Below are 20,413 nucleotides of genomic sequence, written 5' to 3'. Positions count from 1 at the left end.
ACGATGCCACGGGGATGGGGAAGGAGGGGGATCCCGGGGGTGGCCGAGCAGCGCTGCTGTTGCGTGCAGACCCAGGGGCTCACTGCAAGCGAGCTGCTGCCTCGGCGTCGTGCTGTGCGCCCTGTGCCGCTGGCAGCCGTGGGGCTGGGTAAGGCTGACCCGGTCCCGTGTTCCCGTGTTCTCTGACTGCCGCTGTATCCTCCCTCCGCAGCGGCCCTGCACACACCCGGCGCTGGGGTTAGCGCAGCGCCATCCTCCCGAAGGAGCCGCGCTCCCGGCGGCGGGCGGGGACAGGCGACACTTCCCGCTGGCGCTGGTGGCGGGGCTGCGGCCGCCGGGACACCCGGCCCGGAGCACCTGCACCGCCCCCGGCCCGCCCCGGCCCCGCCGCGCTATAAGAGGGGCCGCGGCGGGGCCGGGCGCTCAGGCTGGCGGCGGGAGGCGGCAGCGGCCGGGGCATCTCCGCCCGCCGCCATGAAGTCTCCTGCAGCCCAGCGCCCGGCCGGGCAAGGTGGGAGCGGCGGGCGGGACCCCTTCCCTCCTTCTCTCCCTTCTCTTCCCTCCCTTTCCCTCCGCCGGGGTGGGGGCGCGGAGGGCGGGCGGGGTCCGGGTCGGGTCGGGCGGGTCCGGTCCGGTCCTGACGCCGCTGCCGCCTCCCGACAGCGCCGGGGGAGGACGGCGGGGACCTGGCGGAGGCGCTGGGCGAGTTCGACGCGGTGCTGGCGGAGTTCTCCTGCCCCGCCGGCCGGCGCCGCTTCTTCTACGGCGAGCACCTGGAGCGCATGAAGCGGCGGAGCAGCGCCAGCGTCAGCGACGGCAGCGGCCTCAGCGACTCCGAGAGTGAGTGTCCGTCCGTCCGTCCGTCTGTGCCCGCTGTGCCCGCTGTGCCGGGCGGGGGGCGGCCGGGAAGCGACGCTCCCGAGCGGGTGTGAAACCGGCACGTCACCGTCTTTGAGAGAGGCAGGGATACGGGAGCGGGAACACGCCTGTTTGCATAAAAGCGCTGCCTTCTCGTTTGCGTTCTGGGTTAGAAGTCGCGGGGATGCATAGTCTGGCCCCGCTGGTTTTGCTCGCTGGTGTCGAACGGAGGAGAGAGTTGCTGGAGTGGAGCCTAAAAAGCTGTCTCTGGGAGAAGGTCGGGCTGCCAGCCGGCTGCGGGACGCCGGGACGTGCCGGCATGTGCAGTGAGAGATGTCCCTTAGGTTCATAGGGACTGTCCGCTGTGTCTCGGTAACCAGAATGGTCTGGACAGGGCTAGCAGGCCAAAATGTGCTTTCCACAACAGGCAGAAACTCACCCAATATTTCCCGTTTTAAGAATGGGTATCCATCCATCCATTTGGATGGATGACAGTGTTATCTCTCTTTCAGAGGTGCTGATTTTAAAGCCACCTTGTGCTCAAGTATACTAAATGTATATGAATTGTATGCGCAGAACATGGAACAGGAAGGGGAGAAAGCCACTTGGAGCAAGAACATATAGAATTGGAACTAAATTTTCTAGTTAACTTGGAAAAAAGTTCAACCCCTCTTACCAGCTTTACTAATCAGGGAGAGAAAATATCTTTCCTCTTCCAGAGAGTGAGGCTGGAAACTGCTGTTCTCTTTGAGACCAGTAGCTTACTTTCTCAGAGGTAAGTCCTGCTAAGTGCGAACTATAACCAGTTTTGTTGGTTTGGGTTTTGTGTTTGGTTTGGCTTTTCTTGTTTGTCTGGGTTTGGTGGTTTTTTTGTTGTTTTGTTTTGTTAGTTTGGGGTTTTTTGTTTGGTTGGTTTTTTGGGTTTTTTTGGGGGAGGGTTATGTGTGTGGGGTTTTTTTTGTTGGTTGGTTTGTGGTGTTGTTTTTTTGTTTGTTTTGTTTAAGTTCCTAACTAAATGGGAAGCTTGATGAAGCTTAATTGTTTTGCAGCTATTTATAATAAGACTGTTCCTCTAATTCCTGTTCTGCCTCTTTATCGGTTCAGGTACTCAAGGTGCAGTTCTGTAGATTTAGCGCTTAAACACTTGCTAGTACTTGAGCTGTGAGAGCATAGATTCTCCAGATTATCAGAGCCCTTTATTTCATCATCATGGACATCATTAATTGTTTTGACACGTATTGTTTTACCTGCCCTGAACTTGGATACATTGCCTAGCACTGCCTTTGGGTTTTTTCTCTGGAAGTACATGGATCATGATGCTATTTTTCTGTTTCATAATGCAGTGAGGGTACAACTTTTTCTAAGGAGGATTTAGAATTGTGTGCCCTGTTTAGACTGAACACTTTTCTTTCGGATGGCTGAGGGTGTGTAAGGTGAAATCTGCCTTCACTGAGTCAAACTGGCAGCCCTAGTGTTACTATTTCTTGTGCAGTCTTCATTGTTGTGATATGTTAACCTCTCACATACAATTACTGTGTCTCACAATTGAGACACTTGTAATGACAGAGCGAGATAATCTGCTGTTGAGAAAATGATAAAAAACCCCAACCAGTACCTAGAACTTATTCTTCTTGTATGGAGAAATGCTAAGTGACTACAGATAGCTATCTGCTATGATTCAAAAAGCTTAAGTCTTGAAAACTGCTTGAAATTTCTCTGTTGGAATTGACAAGAAGGATCTTTGGAGGAAGATGACAGTGCTCTCTGTCAAGGCAGAAGGCCTGGTGAGAAAACAGTATGTTCATGTAAACAGGCAGATCAGATATTCAAGAAGATTTGGAAAATAAAAATCTGTGTGGCAAATCCACATGGATTTAGGCTGAAGACAGTAGAGGGGTAATAGGATAGACAGGGTTTGATGGCTCTATACGAAATCTTCAAAGATCTTGCAGGAGTAACTCGTTAAGTTTTCAGATCCTGTCCCATGCCTGAGTTCCTCCCTTGGTGATGCATCCTGTGAAAACTGGCTCTGGAGAAGTTGAAATCCCTGCTTTCTGGACACTGGCATCTAAGGGACCAGGAGGGTGCACCAGAGTCTATGAGGATATGTTAAAGGGAAAGGAAACAAAGCCACCCCGCTCTGCTCATGGCTCAGGAAAGGTCTGGTGAAACACTTATTCTGAAAGGAGTCATTCAGTGCAGTTAACTTTTTATTTTGAAGTTAGAGTAGGATTGGAGAGGAATTGTGGATTTATGAAGAGCTTCTTTTATAAAACAGGCTCTAGTGTCTGATGTAATCCAGTTACACTCCCTACATCTATTTTAAGAATAAATGCAGGGAGTTGCCTACGTACCCAGGTTCTTTTAGTTCAAACTCAAGTATTTCTTGAGTTTATTTTCCCTTTGATTTCTGTAATTTAGTGTTAGCCAGTGTAGTACTGAATTCATGACCCTGCTCTTCCTGTGATTAGGCTTATGTTAAAACACCACTGCAGAATCAAGGGGTGACTGGGTTGAAAGGGTAAGTTCTGATAACAGGAATCTTTAAAAGCCATATTATCTGCAGGTAATTTGAATGATCATCTTGTTCATGAAGGTTCTTTACATCTTTGCAAGATCTTGTTATGCCAAGACTATTGCAAGTACACTTTATCATGTTTGTATAGAACAGTTCAGACTATTGTGTTTTAGTGCTATCTGTTGTTTGCTGTGCAATATAATCCTCCTAGCTGATGTGGTGTGGCTGAAGGTTAGGCGTACGTATCTTTTGGCACTCCTGCTAATATCTTTCCACTCAGGGATGGAACTGTAAGGGGAGGAAACATTTTAAGCTGTTTCAACTGTTTGTTTCAGCACCACTGAATCAGCCTTAAATTCAGTTTTTTGAGAAGTTACTAGCAGATGTCAAGTGGTTGTACTTGAACAATACTGCTTAGTAGGGTAAGGAAAGCCTTTCCTCTTCTGGGGTTTCTGCCATGAGTATGGGCCCATTTAATTTAACAGAGAAATTTACAGAAGATCTCTGTCAATGCAGTTAATCCTGAAAATATTCTGTTATCCTTAAAATCTCTTGAGGGAGCTAGCTCTGAAAATACTACTTTAAATTCTTATATTACGTACATTATAGAAAACGTAGGATTTTGAAGGCTCTGTGTGAAAAATGGCTGCAATAGTACTTTGTTCTCCCACATCTTGTCCTGTCATTTGACTGTACGATCTTTGGACGAGGTCTGGCTTGGCTGTGGTGAAGCCTTGTACGTAGCACCGTGGACTCTAGACCTCACAGTGACAGAGGTTTGTGTGTGCAGATGTGTGTGATGATCTCTGCCCACGGGTATTACATTAACCACCACAGCTGACGGGGTCAGTGCTGGGAGTCATGATGCAACTGCTGAGTTACCCCAACCATCCAGAGCTTCTGGGCTGTGGGTGAGTACCAGTTGCCTTTCAGCTCGATGTATTCAAACGAACTGGAGCCCAGCAGCCTCGTTCTTTAGGTTATTAATTGCGCTGGAATGTCTAAGCTGAGGAATACTTTATAACTCTTTGCTATTCACAGCATATCTTGGCTGTGATAAAGGAGGATTTGTGCTAGAGAGTGCTGTGCTGGCAGAAGCCACTCGTGGAGATGCAGCTGTGTTAATGAACTTACAGATGGCATTGTCTCCTTGTGTCAGGATAAGCTTGCAAAGAAGAGTGCAGGCTTGCCTGTGTGAAGTGCATGCCCAGTCAGTGCAGAGTGCCAGTGCAGCACATGGCAGTGCTAGCACAGTCTTCCAAGCTGAGGCTTAGGATAATGAATGAGAAGTTGGACTTTATGAGAGGTTGAGAAGGGAAGTGCTTTAGTGTTTCTTGGGCCAAAGTTACAGTAACACTGAAAAGCTACATCATGATCTCTCAGAAATGTTTGAGGCTTGTAGCTCCATGTTTTCTTGAAGAAGGTTCTCTTCCTGCCTCTCTGTTGAAAACATTGCAAAATAAATTCATCAGTTTAGTTCTAGTGCTCACACAGCCAACAGCATTCCTTTGTAGTTACTTTTAGGGGTAAGTAAATGGTTTCTGAGCAATGCCTCATGGCTTTTAAACACAAGAAAGAAATCCTGAGTGCATCTAGAGGTCTTGATTTATGATTTAAAAACCAAGTAGGTGCAGGATCTTTTAACACTCAGTGCCTTGTGTTGTGCCCGCACTTGTGTTTACATGGATGTGGCTGTGGATGTCTCCATGTGTTTGTGCTAGGCTATCCAGAGGTGAAGCATCAGCCTCTGTTAGTACTGCAGCACTCACCCTGAAAAACCTGTTTACGTTGTCAGTCTTGTTATATGTGACCATAAAGAAGGCAAATAAAAAGGCAACAGAAATGATTGAAGATGTAAAATGTTTTCCAAATGCTTAAACGGTCTGAGACTGTCAGGCAAAAGAGATGTTTTGGGTGGGGACAAGACAGTGGTCTGGAGAATCTTAAGTGACATTAGGAAAGTGACTGCTACTTCACCAGTATGAGGAAATCAAAATAAATTAGCATGTTTCAAACAAATGAGGAGTCTTTTCTTTCATGAACAGTTATAACAATATCGCCTTAAGGTATTATTGATGTTAAAAGTTCACATACTCAAATATAACTGGATAAAACCCCAGCTGGAGGGATGGGGCCATTGAGGACTGCTTGGGCTGATGCCACTGCTGTCTCAGGAAAGAGACTGCTATGTGCATTGAGAGAACTTGGTAGAGCTCATCTTGCAACTATCAGTGTGTGGCTGCACCGCTCTAAAGCTCCTCTACAGGCATCTGCTGTGAGTTGTTGTGAGAGAGAGGCTGTGAAGCAGGTGAGCCTTTGGTCTCTGCAACAAATGACAGTCTTGTCACATGAAAAGGAGGTAGATCGTGTCTGTGAACTTCTAATGCTCATCTCAAACAAGAGGACAATAAAATGCTTATAATGAAAAAAAAAAAGTGAAGTGAGATTCTTCTGGAGAAAATACATTTTATGAAATTATATGAGAAATAATTTTATATTACATTACTGGTATGTTGAAGGGGAAGAAAAATTGGACGTTTCAGGTGCATAGCCTTCTCTACAGGTATTTCAGAGTGCTGAGAAATGCACTTTTTCATAAGATTTCTGTTCCTGCCTCTTCAGCATACCCATTGCTCTTATTAGAAAGAAAGATTAGTAAAAGGAAGGCTGGAGTTGGAAACTGCTTTGTAGCTCGTAAGCATGGGGGGCTGGGGGAAGGTGAGCTTTATATATGATGAGAAAACAGGCTTGTACATCTGGATTCTTCAGGCTTCCTAGATCGCTTTCTTGTAGCTATGTGATTTGAAATCCTTTAAATATTGATGCTTAGATGTGTCAATAGAGAAAAAGTGTCATTTTTTTGGTCAGTATTGGAACAGATGTTTGTTAGCTAGGCAAAATCCCCACAAAAATAAATAATGCTGCCAAGCATAACTGTGATGATGATGATAAAAATAAACAGTGTCCTTGGGGGCTGAAACATACACATTGTGAAACAGGCTTTTTGTATCACGAATATTTCTCACTTCTACTTGTGACATTACAGTTTCCAGATTTGTTTGTTTTGGTTTTTTGTTTTTTTTTTTTAGTTTTTTTTTTAGTTTTTAGCAAGTCTGTGTTCTATTAGGAATTAGTTGTGCAGTCTGCTCAGGAAGTACTGAGTTACTGTTTTGTAATGAATTCATGATTTGTAGACACTTGAGTGGACTTGTGCTGCTTCCCTCTGAAAGCCTTAGGGATGTGATTCAACTTTTTCCCCTAAAACTTTCCCTACTGAAAACTGCAGTAAAAATTTTACCAACTCCAGTGCCCTTCAAAATTGCATATTGAGCCATGGTACTTGAAAGAGCATGATCTTAGAGAAGCTGAACACAGCTGAACTTTTCTGTTGTCTGTTTTAAAATGAAAAGTTTGAGGTTTTCCTCCTTCAGTCCATTACTGCTGGGAGTCTTTCAATTGCTCATTTCATGGGGACATTTCTATATTTACATGGTGTTGCCATGGTTTATTTTGTGGTTTAACCAAATGCTGGAACAGTAAAGTTACACTAACTACAGATTACTTTGCCAAACTAAAATGCACCTATGTTTACTCCTACCTCCTAATTTTGCAGTGTAGCTTGACTGATGCAAATCAACTCACTGACAAAAGTCTCAGATTTTAAGGCTTGTTTTTCTAAAGATGCAATTTGAGTTTTGCTATTTTTTAAACAGCTGAAGTGGCATGGCTTTATATATAAGCACAGGGAATAGAATCAGTGTACAAAGTGAAAAAATAAGCAATGAATTACAAACTTGTGGTGGGAGAGAAGGAGCAGGATGAGGAAGGACAGCAGCAATGAGATCCCTGGCATCAGCCCCTGGTTATTGGGTTGCAGAGGATGTTGTATTTGTCTGGCAGTGGAACTCTTCCAAGGGCCATTATTGGAGGTGAATGGGCGCATCTTGGCTTTGGCAGCTGGTAGAGAGCAGAGACTGAAGTGTCCTTTTCCCAGAGCTTTCTGCCCTACAGCCACACTTTGCCAAAGAGGATATTTTTCTGTGGTGGATGTCATAAGTATTTTTTAACAGTACATTGTTTTCAGCAGTTATGGTGACCTTGCTGGTGGAGTCAATGCATTCCTCCTTACATCACTAGAATTTCTGATGCTTGGTGGCATGAATAAGTCAGTCAGTAGCTAAAGTATATTTTGCTTTGAGAAAGATAAATGTTGATATTTTCCTGAAACTGTTACAACCCATCGGAAGATAACATTTATGTGAAAACATTTCACCTTTTGAAACTGGAAGAAAAACATTCAGAGATTTAAAGCAACAGTTTTGTCGTATTTTATCTTCGCCCTTTACAATATTTACTTAAAAGTTGTAAATATTTCCCAGAGTAAGGTTTGTGGAAGCCAATATGAAATAACATTTCCTGATGTCAACCCAGCCTCACTACTTTTGATGTCTGGATGTTAGTAGCAGAGATTTCACATTAAAAGTATACTCAGATTTATAACCATAGTTCTCTATATTTCTTATTAATTCAATGGGCTGTAAAACCTTTAAAATATGAATTAATTTGAATGTTTTGTTCTCCTCTTCTCAAATAAATAGCCTGGAAAATGCTTTATCTTTAGTCTGTCCTGTCAGTGTTTCAGTGAATTACAGTCTTGGCTACAACACTGTTTGTGTGAACTATTACAAGTTATTTGGCTTTTTGGTGACAGTAGGGGTTTTGTCCTGAACAACTAGAATTTTCCATTCTGTGTTTCTTAGTCACTGGGGTTTGCATCTTGGCTAAAAAAAATGTGTCTTCGGTAGGCAGTTGTTCTGTAAACTGATTTCAGAGGAAATTTGCCACACCTTTAACGGAGAGAAAGTATCATTTAATGTACAGGGTCCATGTGGTGTAGTACAGCACTGGTGACACACATCATTGCACTACCAGATTTCTTTCACCCTTAGGATTTTTAAGTTTTGTTTTGTTTTGTTTTTAGGAGATACTTTTTAAATGGCTTATCTTCCCCCCCCCCCCCCCTTTTTTTTTTCTATCTAAAATTATCTCATTTCTGCATTGTATTCATAATCTTCCTTGTATTTGAAGTTTCAAGTAGCTTGGTTTTGATCTTTGAAATTTAGAGAGAACAGCACTTCTTAAGAGCGGAGATAAAGAAATTGCAGCTGGAGGGTGGTTTGAAGAAGCCTTCCCATCTCTGTAAACAAGAAATAGCACGTGGTGGCTGACCAGGTGGCAACAGCCAGGTCACAGATGTCAGTCGCGTTGGCGTGGTGCTGTGGGTCATGTGTGGTTGCCAGAACAGATTTGAGATGATGGCAGAGGAAACTGAAAGATACAGCACAGTGATGGGCCAAAATGCATGGGGAAAGGAAAGTATTCCATGTTGAACCTTTTACCCCAAGCCTTTTCAGTGTGAATTCTAAGAGGTGAGCTTGGAAGCCGGCACAGAACAACAACAACAAAAAAATCAGCTTTTTATGGCTGAGGAAAGATCTGAGAGGCTTTGTAGGTGCAGTCATCTGGTCTGACTTGTCCCTGTGCCTGTCTGCTCCTGTGGAAGGTGCTTTTGTGCTGGAAAGGACAGCAAGCTAGAGGAGGTGGGATATGGACTCACACTCTTCTTCCCAGAGACGGCTGAACGTGAGGCAAAGGAGTGGTCTGCAAGAGGATGGTCTCAGCATCTGCTGTCTGCCGGCGCCCAGACACTCGGCAGAGGTGTAGCTGTGCAGATCTTGGCCAGGCAAGCTTGGTCCTGCCCCCTTTTGCCAATTCATCAGGACACCCCTCATTTAGCTAAAGCAGTCCCCTCCTGGCACGGCAAATGGGGCAGGCATCCAAGGGAGAGTGAGCGACAGTTCTCCCTTGAATGGACTTGGTGCCGCAGAGTGGCCACCTCCCGGGCTGTGGCTCCAGGGGCCAGCGCCGTGCGTGCCGCAGGGGGCAGAACTGCTGGCCGCGGGGGCGAGCAGTGGTGGTCACCACCCGTATATCAAGGCACACACTGGTGTCCTAGGCCATGTGCCAAGTAAATGGAGACTGTGGGCGTGTTTGTGTCACCGTGATGTCTTTTTGTAGAACGACAGTTTTCAGGCCACTGGCTTGAAGCTGCAGGACCAGCAGCTTTAGTGTCTTTAGTAGGATGACAATGCCTCCTTCCAGTGGAGCCAGGACTAATACTTGGGGTGCCCTGTACATAAAGATTTTTTTTTTTATGCTTTTCAAGATTAAGGCCTCCTCTAAAATACAAGAACATCAAAATGGTATTGGGGCCTTTTCTGTTCCTTTCCAGGGCATATAAATCTTTCTTTGAAAGATCACTTAAAATGAGAATGCAGGATATCTTGCGTACCGTTGTACAGCTCCATGAACTCCAGAGAGTCACAGAATAAAAGAATTAAAAATGCCATACCCAAAGCCACAAAGTAAGGTATGGAGAAAGGGGTGTGCTTGCTTTGGGGATAAAGGACAACACTAAATGTATTGCTTATTCTGGCGGGGCTGTCCTTGTCCTGGAGCTCTCTATTCAGGGTTTTTTTGTAACTTTTAAACAACTTAAGTAACATTATTTCCCAGAATATTGTGAATTAGGCAGGTCCTACCAGGTCTAATTTTGCTGATGTGGGATAATTGTAATTTCTGTTTAATTTTTCAAATGGTGGTGACTGTAGGGAAAGCTAACACTTTCCTTACTGGGAATGAGGATTGAGCCTAGGGCTGCTTTCTTTTTAACAGTAGGAGTGGGAGCAGCAGCCTTCACACAATAAAGTGTTTATTTATTCACTTCTCTGGTTTTGAAGACTTAAATTTGAGTTCTACAGACTGTGAAATCTGTATAGGAAAGGCTGCATTTTGGATTTCAATTGGATTGCAAACTTGCAGTAAGTGTCAAATTTACTTTATAATGCTGCTTTTTTTACAGGTGCAGATTCCCTCTACAGAAATAGTTTCAGCTTCAGCGATGAAAAGCTCAACTCTTCAACTGCATCTACTCCAAGTTTGCCATCCCCTTCGGTAACTCCTTGTAAAGGTATCTTAATTTTAACTGTTGGCATTTCTTCCTAATCCTCAATTTATATGGGTTTCTTTCTGGGAGGCAGGATTCACATGCTTGCATGGACTTTTTTAATGGCAACAAATCTAAGGATTACTGTTGAGCACACTACAGGTACAGGTATTGTTGTCTTGATTAAAAATGGCAATAGCATTCTGTATCTGCACTTTGCAGGTGGCCTGGCAACTCTTTTGGTTTTGAAACACTGAGCTGAAAAAATTACAGTTTTCTGGCTGATAAGGATTAATTATTAACTTGTGTTACTTCTTTACTGAAGCAACCAAGTGGCTTAAGTGTCCTATTTCTCTATAAAAATGCTAAGCCTGAATGCAGGGGTAGAGGGACTCCTCTGAAGCCATATGCTGCCATTTAAGTTGACACGATTGCTCAGATCCACGTATACCTTACACAGTCCTTATGCAAGCCATATGTTAGCAATTCCTTCCTCCTCCTAAGCTATGCTGTTTGAAAGAGGCTTCTGTCTTGCAGCTGATCTGACTTCCCAGGACAGTTTTTCACTCAGGTTAACTCTGGAGCAGATATATCAATAAGTGAACTCACAAATGCACTACATGGTGCTTTTGCTACAGCTGCTCTCCTTGGGTGCATGTTCAACAGCCTTTCACGCTTTCATATCTTTTCTACACTGACCAGTCACAAAAAAATAAATTCAGTGTTTTCTTTTCCATTTGTGGGATATTAGGGAGAAATAATGAGTAACAGTTTCTCTGAAATAGCAAAAAAGGAGCTCAGTTAAACTGACAGGAAATATTTGGTGAAGAATTACACTAAAGAACAAGATGCTCTTCCTGATGAGAAGACAGAAAGAGCTGGAACTGGCTTGAAAGGACCACAGAAATGAGATAAAGAAGCATCTTGCAGTAAAACTAGATTGAATGGAACCAGTGGTGTTGCCAGGCATGGAAAATTTGATGGAAGTTTAGTTCCAAATTTAGAGTGAATGGACCAAGATCAAAGGATGTGCCAACACAGCAAACCTGGGATACTGACATGATTTTAAAGGGCTGAGATTTGAGTAGGGCTGGGAGTTCTTTGGGATTGATTAGGGCCATGCATGCAGCATCTGAAAAGATGAAACTGGAAAGATGGCCACAGTAGCAAAGACATGGATTAGTTGATATGTATCTTTTATACATGGGTTGGATGATATGTATCTTTTATTCTTCACTGCAACCCTTTCTTTTTAAGGAGACTACATAAAGTATTGCTTTGTGTTACTTCTGTCAAATAGAAAACTATAAATGCTAGAATTGCAGGTCAGTCTCCCATGTTCTCTAAGTGCTTTTGGACATTGCAGCAGCCCTACTGAATGTTGCTGACAATGATCCACAGCATGTTTGCTATCCCTGAAAATTGTTTGGAGTCTCGTGTGTTTCTAGTGTTTCCTCTAGCCAGTGAAACATGTCATGTCTAAGCAATATTGACCCTTATTTTGCAGCAAAGCTTGGAGACACGAAAGAACTGGAGGACTTTATTGCTGATCTTGACAGAACACTAGCAAGTAAGTAGATTTTTTATTAGTTGCTTGCATCTCACTTGGTACTTGTTACCAAGAGTGTTGAAAGCCAATGCATAGGGAGAGAGGGAAGGGAAGAACAGAAATAGTTTATATAATGTGGTCTCCTTTTAGTTTTCTAGTCCTGTGGATCATTATCTGGATAAGAAGGTAAAACAGGCTAAATTTAGACTTTGCCTGAATGTTCAAGGCATGCAGTTTAGCCTGTGTGACTAAAGCTGAACTCAGTGAACCCCTGTTCCCACCTCTAGGTCAGCTGCAATTCACCCTTCCTTGACAGTGGATTGATGAATAAACATAAGTTGTTAAATACTCAAAACTCAGTTTAGAAACTGGTGATCTATTTCTTTGTTATAAAGCTAAGTACCTGGAGGAGTTTCCTTAGGTGAGGAAAAATATTTTTGTTCTAGATTTTGCTTTATGAAAAAACTAAGGAGCAGATATCTGTATCTGTTGAATTAAATAAATGTCAAAATCCTGTTTGTGCTTGTTTTTACCAGGAGTGGAACTTGGGTCAATTTTTCTGCCACTATCTAGAAGTTGTATGTTTCAGCTACAGTAATTAATTCTTCATTGAGATTTTTAGAGAAAAACAACCAAAAAACTGGCCAGCTATTGTCAACCATGTACTTTGTCTGTTCCTTTTTCTCCTTCCTCTTCTGTTGTGGACATAATACCATTTCTTTTGTGTGGAACTAGGCTGTAGAGCCCAGACCAACAAGTTGTAGGACTAGACCTAAATAGCAGCGTAAACAAAGCCCTCTCAAACTATGAACTGAGAGTTCTGTGTATTCATTAGGTATTTTCCCTTCCCTGTATTTCTTCAAGTTATGGGCTTAATTCAAGACAGCTGCCCTTATGAGCTTCCTGCTTCCCTGCTGTCTTACTTGTATCTTAATCCTGGTTTCACTTTTCATACTTAAAATACATTTTCTAGTTTCCTGTCTTCTGTCATGGATGTAAGCTCGAACGAACTCCATCTTTACCACTGAAATTTAATTGACCACTCAGCTGAAAAATATCCAAGTTTTTGAAGGTTTGTGTAGGACAATGAAAGCCCAAACCAGTAAATATTTGCATTGCTGTATCTTGCACAGCTGTGTTGCAACTCTTAAGGGGCTGCCTATAATACGTAGGTTTCCTTCTTCCCTTGCAAAAGTACATCAAAGGTGAAGGCAGGAACTGCCACCTGCTCTAGTGGCTTTGTGCCTTTTTTTTTGGTGTGATTTTTTTTTTTTTTTTTTTTTTTTTTTTTTTTTTTTTTTTTTTAAATCCTAGCTAGACAAATCTCCAGTGATCTCAGCAGAGTTTTGTTTGTACAGTGAGGAAGAAGTCCAACTTCCATCTGGTATTTATCCTCGCATTTTTGAGGAGTTGTGTGTATATGCTTGAGGTCACACAGAACTCTGTACACATACCTTTCCAAGCCTAACACACTTGTTAGAACAGTGCTTGCCTTGTCCCTTTTGCACACCAGCATTTCAGCTTTCATGTTAATTTAAAAAAAAAGAAAGAAATAATTTGGCTTGTCAGGCAGTCTAGCAAGCTGGGTGTAGGCAAGCGTCTGATATGTCAACAACATGCAATCTTATTTAGTAGAGAATTTAATGATCTTTCTTGTTCTGTATTTTCAGGTATGTGAAATGAGTTTTCAGACTTGTGCTTGCATGTGAATGTTGTCTGAAGGATAAGTGACATCAATCAGTGAGAACTGCTGCCCTTGTCTGATAACTTCGCTCCCCAAAATACCCTCTGAACATAACTTTTGTGGACTCCTACAAGTATTTAACTGGCAACAACAGTTTTGGGTTTTGTGTTTTTTTGGTGTGGGTTTTTTTTTTTTTTTACTTTGCAGCTGATGGAATAAGATAACTTAAATGTTAGAGCTGTATTTTGCTTTAAAATATAGCTTGAATTTTAATTTTAATTTAAAGTTGCTTTTATGCAAATATATTTGTAATTTTATATAGTTGAAAAGCTTAATGCTTTTTTCCATTATAATATATTTTTGTATGCAAATAAATCCTGAACTGGAATCCAGATGTCTGGGAGCTTCCTATGAACATGCAAACTCTGAAATATAAGTACAAATTAAACTCTTATTGAAAACAACATGCTGTAAAATATCTTGATAATGATATATTTCATGTAAGACAAAATTTGTTATGCTAGTTTAATGTGGTTGCTTAAATAAGAGAGCTTTGCACTTTGTAAAATTAACACAATCAGGAAAATAATAAATTTGCTCAAACTGGTACTTCAGATTTGCATTAATGCAAATGAAATAACAGAGTTATCAGACATTTGAGCAATAGCACCTATTTTAATCCCCATGTAAAAGCTGGTTTTAAACTCCCAGACCATTTGACATGAAGCACTCACTATTTGGCAGGTCAGACATTATGCCCATCAGTTTAAAGGTATGGAGGTCCTGTACCACTGAGGAAATACTCGTGTCTGGATGTTTCTAACACCAGGCCCTCGGGTCTGGAACAGTGAACCTCTCTGAAAAGACTTCCTGGCCATCAGTGTGGTGCTGAAAGAGGGGAGGTGAACCTGCACTTTCACAAGGAACCTGATTCTTTCCATATGCATTCGGCTCTGGGAATGTCATTATATGAGCTCTCCTCCAGCTGCTGCAGGCATTACACCTGGCTCTGCTGCCTGAGCTGTGCTCTCCAGTCTGTTCAGACCAAGTGAGCTGGGGCTGGGCTGGTTTGAACTCCTGCCTACTTTTGACCAAAGCTGTCTTGTGAGCAGTTGCTTGAATGGTTCAGTTGTGCCCCCTTGATGTGTCATCTCTGCAGTGTGTGCACCTTAAAGGACAGATTTGGACCTGCCTTCTGCAGCTTGGAGAACACCTACTGTGTATTTCCTAATAGGAACACCATAAGGCTGGTGCAGATCCATCTCCCTGGATTTTAGATTTCCTAAAAATTGGCCATAACATTTGGGTTTTATTAAACACCATATGATTCCCCTCCCCAGTTTTTTTCATTAGTAAGGAAAAGAAATTCTGAACTGGGTACATTTTTATCAGTCTGAAAGAGTCTTGAAGTTTTTTTGTGGTTTTTTTCCATCTTTCAGGCAGAAGAGCAATGTAAAGTGGAGCAGTGTGTGGTGGGGTGTGTTCCTGAAGAGGAAACATTCCTTTTAGCATTTCCTACTGCAGGTTCTGTTGGTAAATTGTCCCTTAGAATAGAAAGGGAATAAAATGATTTAGGAGGGTAAAGTTTTCATGCTTGTAGTAGGTTAACTTTCAGATCTGTGAAGGAAATAGTTATGATTCACTTTTGAGACAGTGTTCTTGTTCAACAAGAACACTTCTCCTTGTTTTGGGACCTTCTCAGAGGCTCCTGCATCACAGGAAACTCATTATTAGCGGTATAAGATTCACTGCTACCATGCTGTAAACATTCAGGAGCAATTACTTCTTTTTGTTGCCTCTGTGGGACTTGAGAGGGGTGTCTGCCCCTCCCCCCAGTCCCAGATGTGAAGGGATTCCTTTGGCTGGTGCAGGACCTCTGTTAAGTGTCGAGACACTGCCTTTCAGCAGGAGCTGAGGGAAGGGAAGCCAGGGCAGCATGGACAAGCCTGTGCTTCCCTTTTAAGAAACATCCTTAGTGTAAGGCATGTTTTTAAACCTGCTGGAATAGCAGCAGCAGTTTTGGCTGTTTTTTCTATATTTTAATGCTAGTTGCTAGTGTGAACAAGGGGTGGCCTCTTCAAGGGATCCTGAGGTGGTGGGAGATGGAGAGCTATTTGCTCCTCTGTTCCTCAGGCAGATTGTCTGAGGGATGAGTGTTTCAATTTACTTCTTCTGCAGGTTCAGTTGTTGCTTGATCCTGTTGAATACTCTGTGCTTATAATCAGTGTTTAAAGTCAGATGTCTCCTTTTACAGGCTGAAACCACCACATTAGTGCAGTACTTTGGAATGGCAATATTTGTCCTTACGGACACCCAATTTTGCAGGGTTTTCCAGTTACAAGCAAAGGTTTGTTCTTAGGCGTGTTCCTCATTTTGTCTAATGTCAGTGGTGATGGAGTTGGGGATTAAGTCACCATCTGGTTGGGTTTTTTTAATCTTGTTTGTGCATGAACAGGTGGAGATTTCTTGCTTATACAGCAGATCTGGACATCATCAGCTGCAAATCTGGGAGTATCTTCTGTGGAGCTGTTTATCTGATTTCCTGCCAGTTTATGTTCCGTTTTCAATGTGTCAGAAGGAAGGCACTAATGTAGATGTCATTTCACTGGAGGATGCTTATGACTTAAGTTCATCATCTGATTACATATAGTGCTGAAAAATGCATTGCTGGAGAAAGTTCTGTCATGCTTTTTCCCTGAGGAGCATTGCTGCAGACTGCACTGTCCTTATGGGCCTGGCTGACTTTTTAATCCTTGTTTTGACCTCCCTCTTGTGCTGCAATGCTGAATCCAGAAGAGTCTCAGCACTGTTGTGCCAACCCCATGCACCCAGAAATGGAAATGAGCGGCTTAGACTAAGCAGATGTGTTGCCACGGCTTAACCTGTGGAAGGTGAGGTGAAACAATTCCTTGCACCTGTGCTCTTTACCTACTGCAAATTCAAGGTTAAACGGATTAGTTTAACTCTCCATCACCAAGGCTTGAGCTAATGTATCTTATCTTGGGTTTGCTGTTGACTCTGCATGTCCTTGGTGCAAGCTGATACCAGGTAACACACTGTGCTTGATGACCTTAACAGGGGAGGGAGACCAGACAAAGGAGGGGTTTATGTTTTTCCTGGGTTGGGTGTGCATCTGTAGCCACTACTGAGGCACTGACAGCCAGGTGAGTTTTTAGGAGGGAGAAGAACAGTTGCATTGGCAGTGATGGAACTTGGTTCTAAGGGCAGAGCTCAAACTCTGCTGGCTCCCCTGGCCCTTGTGCTGGTGCCTTCTCCCCTTCTTTGTTGCTGTTATGGGCTCTTTGGTACATGCTGGGTGTGGAACTGATTTCCAGCAGCACTGCCTAATCTGAAGGGTCAAAGAGGGCAGTAGAATCCACATTCAGAGCCTCACATATTCGTTTAAGCCTTGGTTTCAGTAGTGGATGCTTGCAGAGAAAACCAACACAGGAAGTTTCTGCCTGCTGGGAAACGTTAGGAATTCCCCAGTGGGAAAGGTCCACCCTGTATGGGTCTTCTCTGGAGCTCATCTCAGATGGTTCAGGTGTACCCAGCTGACTATATGAGTGGTATTTGCACCACTGGAGCCCATCACGGGAGGTTTAATTTATCTGAAGGTTCTAGACATGACATCTGCTAAACTGCTGGAGAGAAACTTCCCAAGTTGCAATGTTTGGAAGCAAAGCCAATATGACTGCAGCAGTTTTTGAACTAAAACCAGCAATGCATACTGACAGCATGAAATCCATATTCTCATTGGGGAATTCTCCTGTTTTCTATGTTGCTTGCTACATTACTGGTTTTTTGTTTTTTTTTTTTCAGCCTGGCTAACAGCTCTAGCTCTCTAGATAACTTTACAATAATGTAAGATGATCCTGGCTGCTACATCTCATCAGTTTAGATTCTAAACTGTAAATCAGAATTGTAAGCCAGATCTTTTCAAGGTTGTTTTCTTTCTTAGAGTTTGAAAGATCTATCAGCCAAATGCTGTAGATTGACCTGTGGGATTAAAATAGGCCAGTCTTTCCAAAGGCACCAAAGCGCTTTGGTTGCTTTTGCTCTTTTACACCTCTGTTTGGAAAGCTAAAATATTTATTTAGCTTTTAAAAGCTACAGCCTGGAGGCCTGTGCCTCCATTCTCCCAAGACATCAGAGCTCATTGTCTTCTCTGGGAGGCCTGAGGATCCTTAGGTAGGCTTCAGACCAGAGGTGAATGTTGCCTTCTCCATAGCTGGTGGATGTTAACACTGATTGCCATCCTTGGTTCTGTTGATAAGGTATTTCAGATCATTAGTTTTAGTTAAAAGTGTTTCCCTTATCTTAAAAAAACCCCAAATAATTAAACTATTACGGTACATATGTAGTCTTCACATTAAAAAAAAAAAAAATCTTGCTACTCTATCAAATCAGGTCAGGACCAATTTAGCCTGAATGAAGCATTTACATAAACCACTGAGGTTAGGATGTGTCACTTGGCTCCTTCAAACAGCCATTACAGAAAGGAGAGGGAGTCTGAATTATCCCCTAACGACGGTCCTTTGCTACAGTAAATACTGTAAAACACTACAGTTCAGCTGCTTTTCGCTCGGGCTTCTTAACCCACTGACTAAAGGAAAGTGTAGGTGTCAAAACAGACCTGCCTACGAGCGGTCCTGAAGGGTAACAACAGCCGGTGGGGCTGGAAGAGCAGGGGCAGAGACACGCCGCTGGGCACGGGTCCTGTCTGTGCTCGGGACTCTGCCCGGCGCTGTGCCGGAACAGCTTCAGCCCCGGCCCTTGGGGCACGGCGCTGCTGTGCCGGGCGGGAGGTGCTCGGGCACCAAGCCCACGGGGGATGTCACAGGGTGAGCCCACGGGGGATGTCACAGGGTGAGCCCACGGGGGATGTCACAGGGTGAGCCCACGGGGGATGTCACAGGGTGAGCCCACGGGAGCTCTGCGCTCTGGAGCAGAGCTGCCAGCCCAAGCTGCAGGAGACGTGCGCCCCTGACCCCCAGCGCTGCCGGCGCCCTGCCCGCCCGTGCCGCCCTGTGAGGCGATGGGGAGCCCCGGGCCCTCCTCGGGCAGGGGCAAGGGAACCGCGGGGAGTCTCAGGGTGGCGCTTGGGTGTCACGGTGCTGACCTGTGCCTGTGCCTGTGCCTTTCTGCACCCTCAGAGCCCACTCTCTCGGCTTTTGCGCTCCCCACCGGTGCTCCCTGTCCACATCCCTTACCTGCCCACCCCCTGCTCACAGTCAGGCCAGCCCTGCTGCTGTAGCAGGACATCTGGAGCCTTGGGGCTGTTTTGGACCTTTTTTTTTTTTTTTTTTTTTTTTTTTTTTTTTTTTTTTTTTAAGAAGTATTCTAGGACTATGCCAGTGGCTGTCTCAGCTGCAATTTCTTGGTTAATTATCTGCCATGTGTGGCTCAGTGGCTGAGGACAGAATGGATGCCACTGAAATCCAAGTCTGCAGGTGCGCTGGGGTTTAACTCTGTCAGTGTGTAGCTGGGCTGACGGCTCCCTCAGAGCTCCAGAAAGTCCGTACATTTGGGCTGTGTCAGCTTTCCTGTGCAACGCAAGTGGGAGTTCCTGAACACTACTTAGAACATCTCAGTAGACATTTAGCCTAGTTTCCAAGTTAAAATTGAGTGAATGATTGTGCTGTCCCCTGGTTTTATTCCATCTCTCTGAGAAGCAGAGTGATTCATGAGGGTGGATGGGACTTGATGCTCTTTCTCCCATGGGATTTTGGGTGGTGCAAAGAGCTTATACCCACAAATATTTTGTGCTTTCAAGCTGTGAATTCAGTGGGCTCTCATGCAACATTAAACTCTGATGCTGGCAATCTGTCTCCATAGACTGGTTCTCAAGGCTGTGTATAGTTCAGTAATTTTACGTTCTTGGAAAACTGATTTATGAACAGTAGCTTTATGTTTGTTTATGTGTAGAGTTTATGATGTGAAACAAAATACATGTTTTTCTCAGAGGCCAAACAGAACAACTGAGCTCTCAGTCTCCAAATAGCATCCCAGATAATTTATTTTGTTGACAGCTGGTACAATGTGCCGCTAATACAACCGTAGTTACTGCACATTAGCAGCCATACATCAGCTGCCTCAAAGCACTTTGGCATGCTCCAATAAGTAAGTTCCACCATAAAGCTCAGGGCAGATCTCTCCAGCATGCAGCAGCCCCAGTTTGGAGGGAGAGGTGAAAGTTTAGTGGCTGGCCAGAGGAGGCTGGCCGTGTTCATCGGTGATCCAAGCACTGCATTAATGCTGAGTTTAGGATTAGGGCCTCTTCTTCACAGCGCTTCATCTTTAAATAATCTTGTAGGAAATGTCTTGCCATAGCAAGTGTGTCTGACATTCCTGAGCCCTTGTTGAATGAAATTAAGAGAAGTAGCTTGGTGAGTTTTCCCTGACCTTGCTACTGGGTAGCTCCAGCCCAAATGATTGCAGAGGAAAGCCACAGACTTTCAAGAAACTTGTCCAAAATCCATTATAATCCTTGTTTAGTGTTTTCAGTAATGCTTTCATCAGGGACCATGTGTTTCTTTACAGTTCCCCCAGCCATGAAGGTATAAAGAAACACATGATCCCTGATGAAATGCATTACTGAAATGTACCTCCACCTGCTGTGAAGGTACCTCAACACAAAACTCTTCCCAGTCATGGTTCTCTTTCCTCTACATCACTTTGAATCTAACAAAACCCCTTCTTACAGAGGCGTCTTCCCAAATCAGAGCAAAAGATGGGCGTTACAGGCTGTCTGAGAGCTGGTCCATCCACAGAAAGGCAAAAGGAAAGAGACACAGT

At 43.7% G+C, this 20,413-nt stretch overlaps 1 protein-coding gene across 1 annotated transcript; it reads left to right on the top strand.

Annotated features, from left to right (window-relative positions):
• The first annotated feature begins 439 nt into the window (after positions 1–439).
• RGCC (regulator of cell cycle) lies at positions 440–14,197 on the top strand. The gene is made up of 5 exons (XM_040055699.2): positions 440–511; positions 664–840; positions 10,299–10,406; positions 11,890–11,952; positions 13,602–14,197. Exons 1-5 carry the CDS (start codon positions 475–477, stop codon positions 13,607–13,609), a joined length of 393 nt encoding a protein of 130 aa, XP_039911633.1. The 5' UTR covers positions 440–474; the 3' UTR covers positions 13,610–14,197.
• Positions 14,198–20,413: the final 6,216 nt, after the last annotated feature.

The sequence above is a fragment of the Hirundo rustica genome, chromosome 2 (assembly GCF_015227805.2).
Source record: "Hirundo rustica isolate bHirRus1 chromosome 2, bHirRus1.pri.v3, whole genome shotgun sequence".
NCBI lineage: Eukaryota > Metazoa > Chordata > Aves > Passeriformes > Hirundinidae > Hirundo > Hirundo rustica.
Note: the sequence above shows the minus strand (reverse complement) of the source record. Positions and strands in the feature narration are given on the sequence as shown.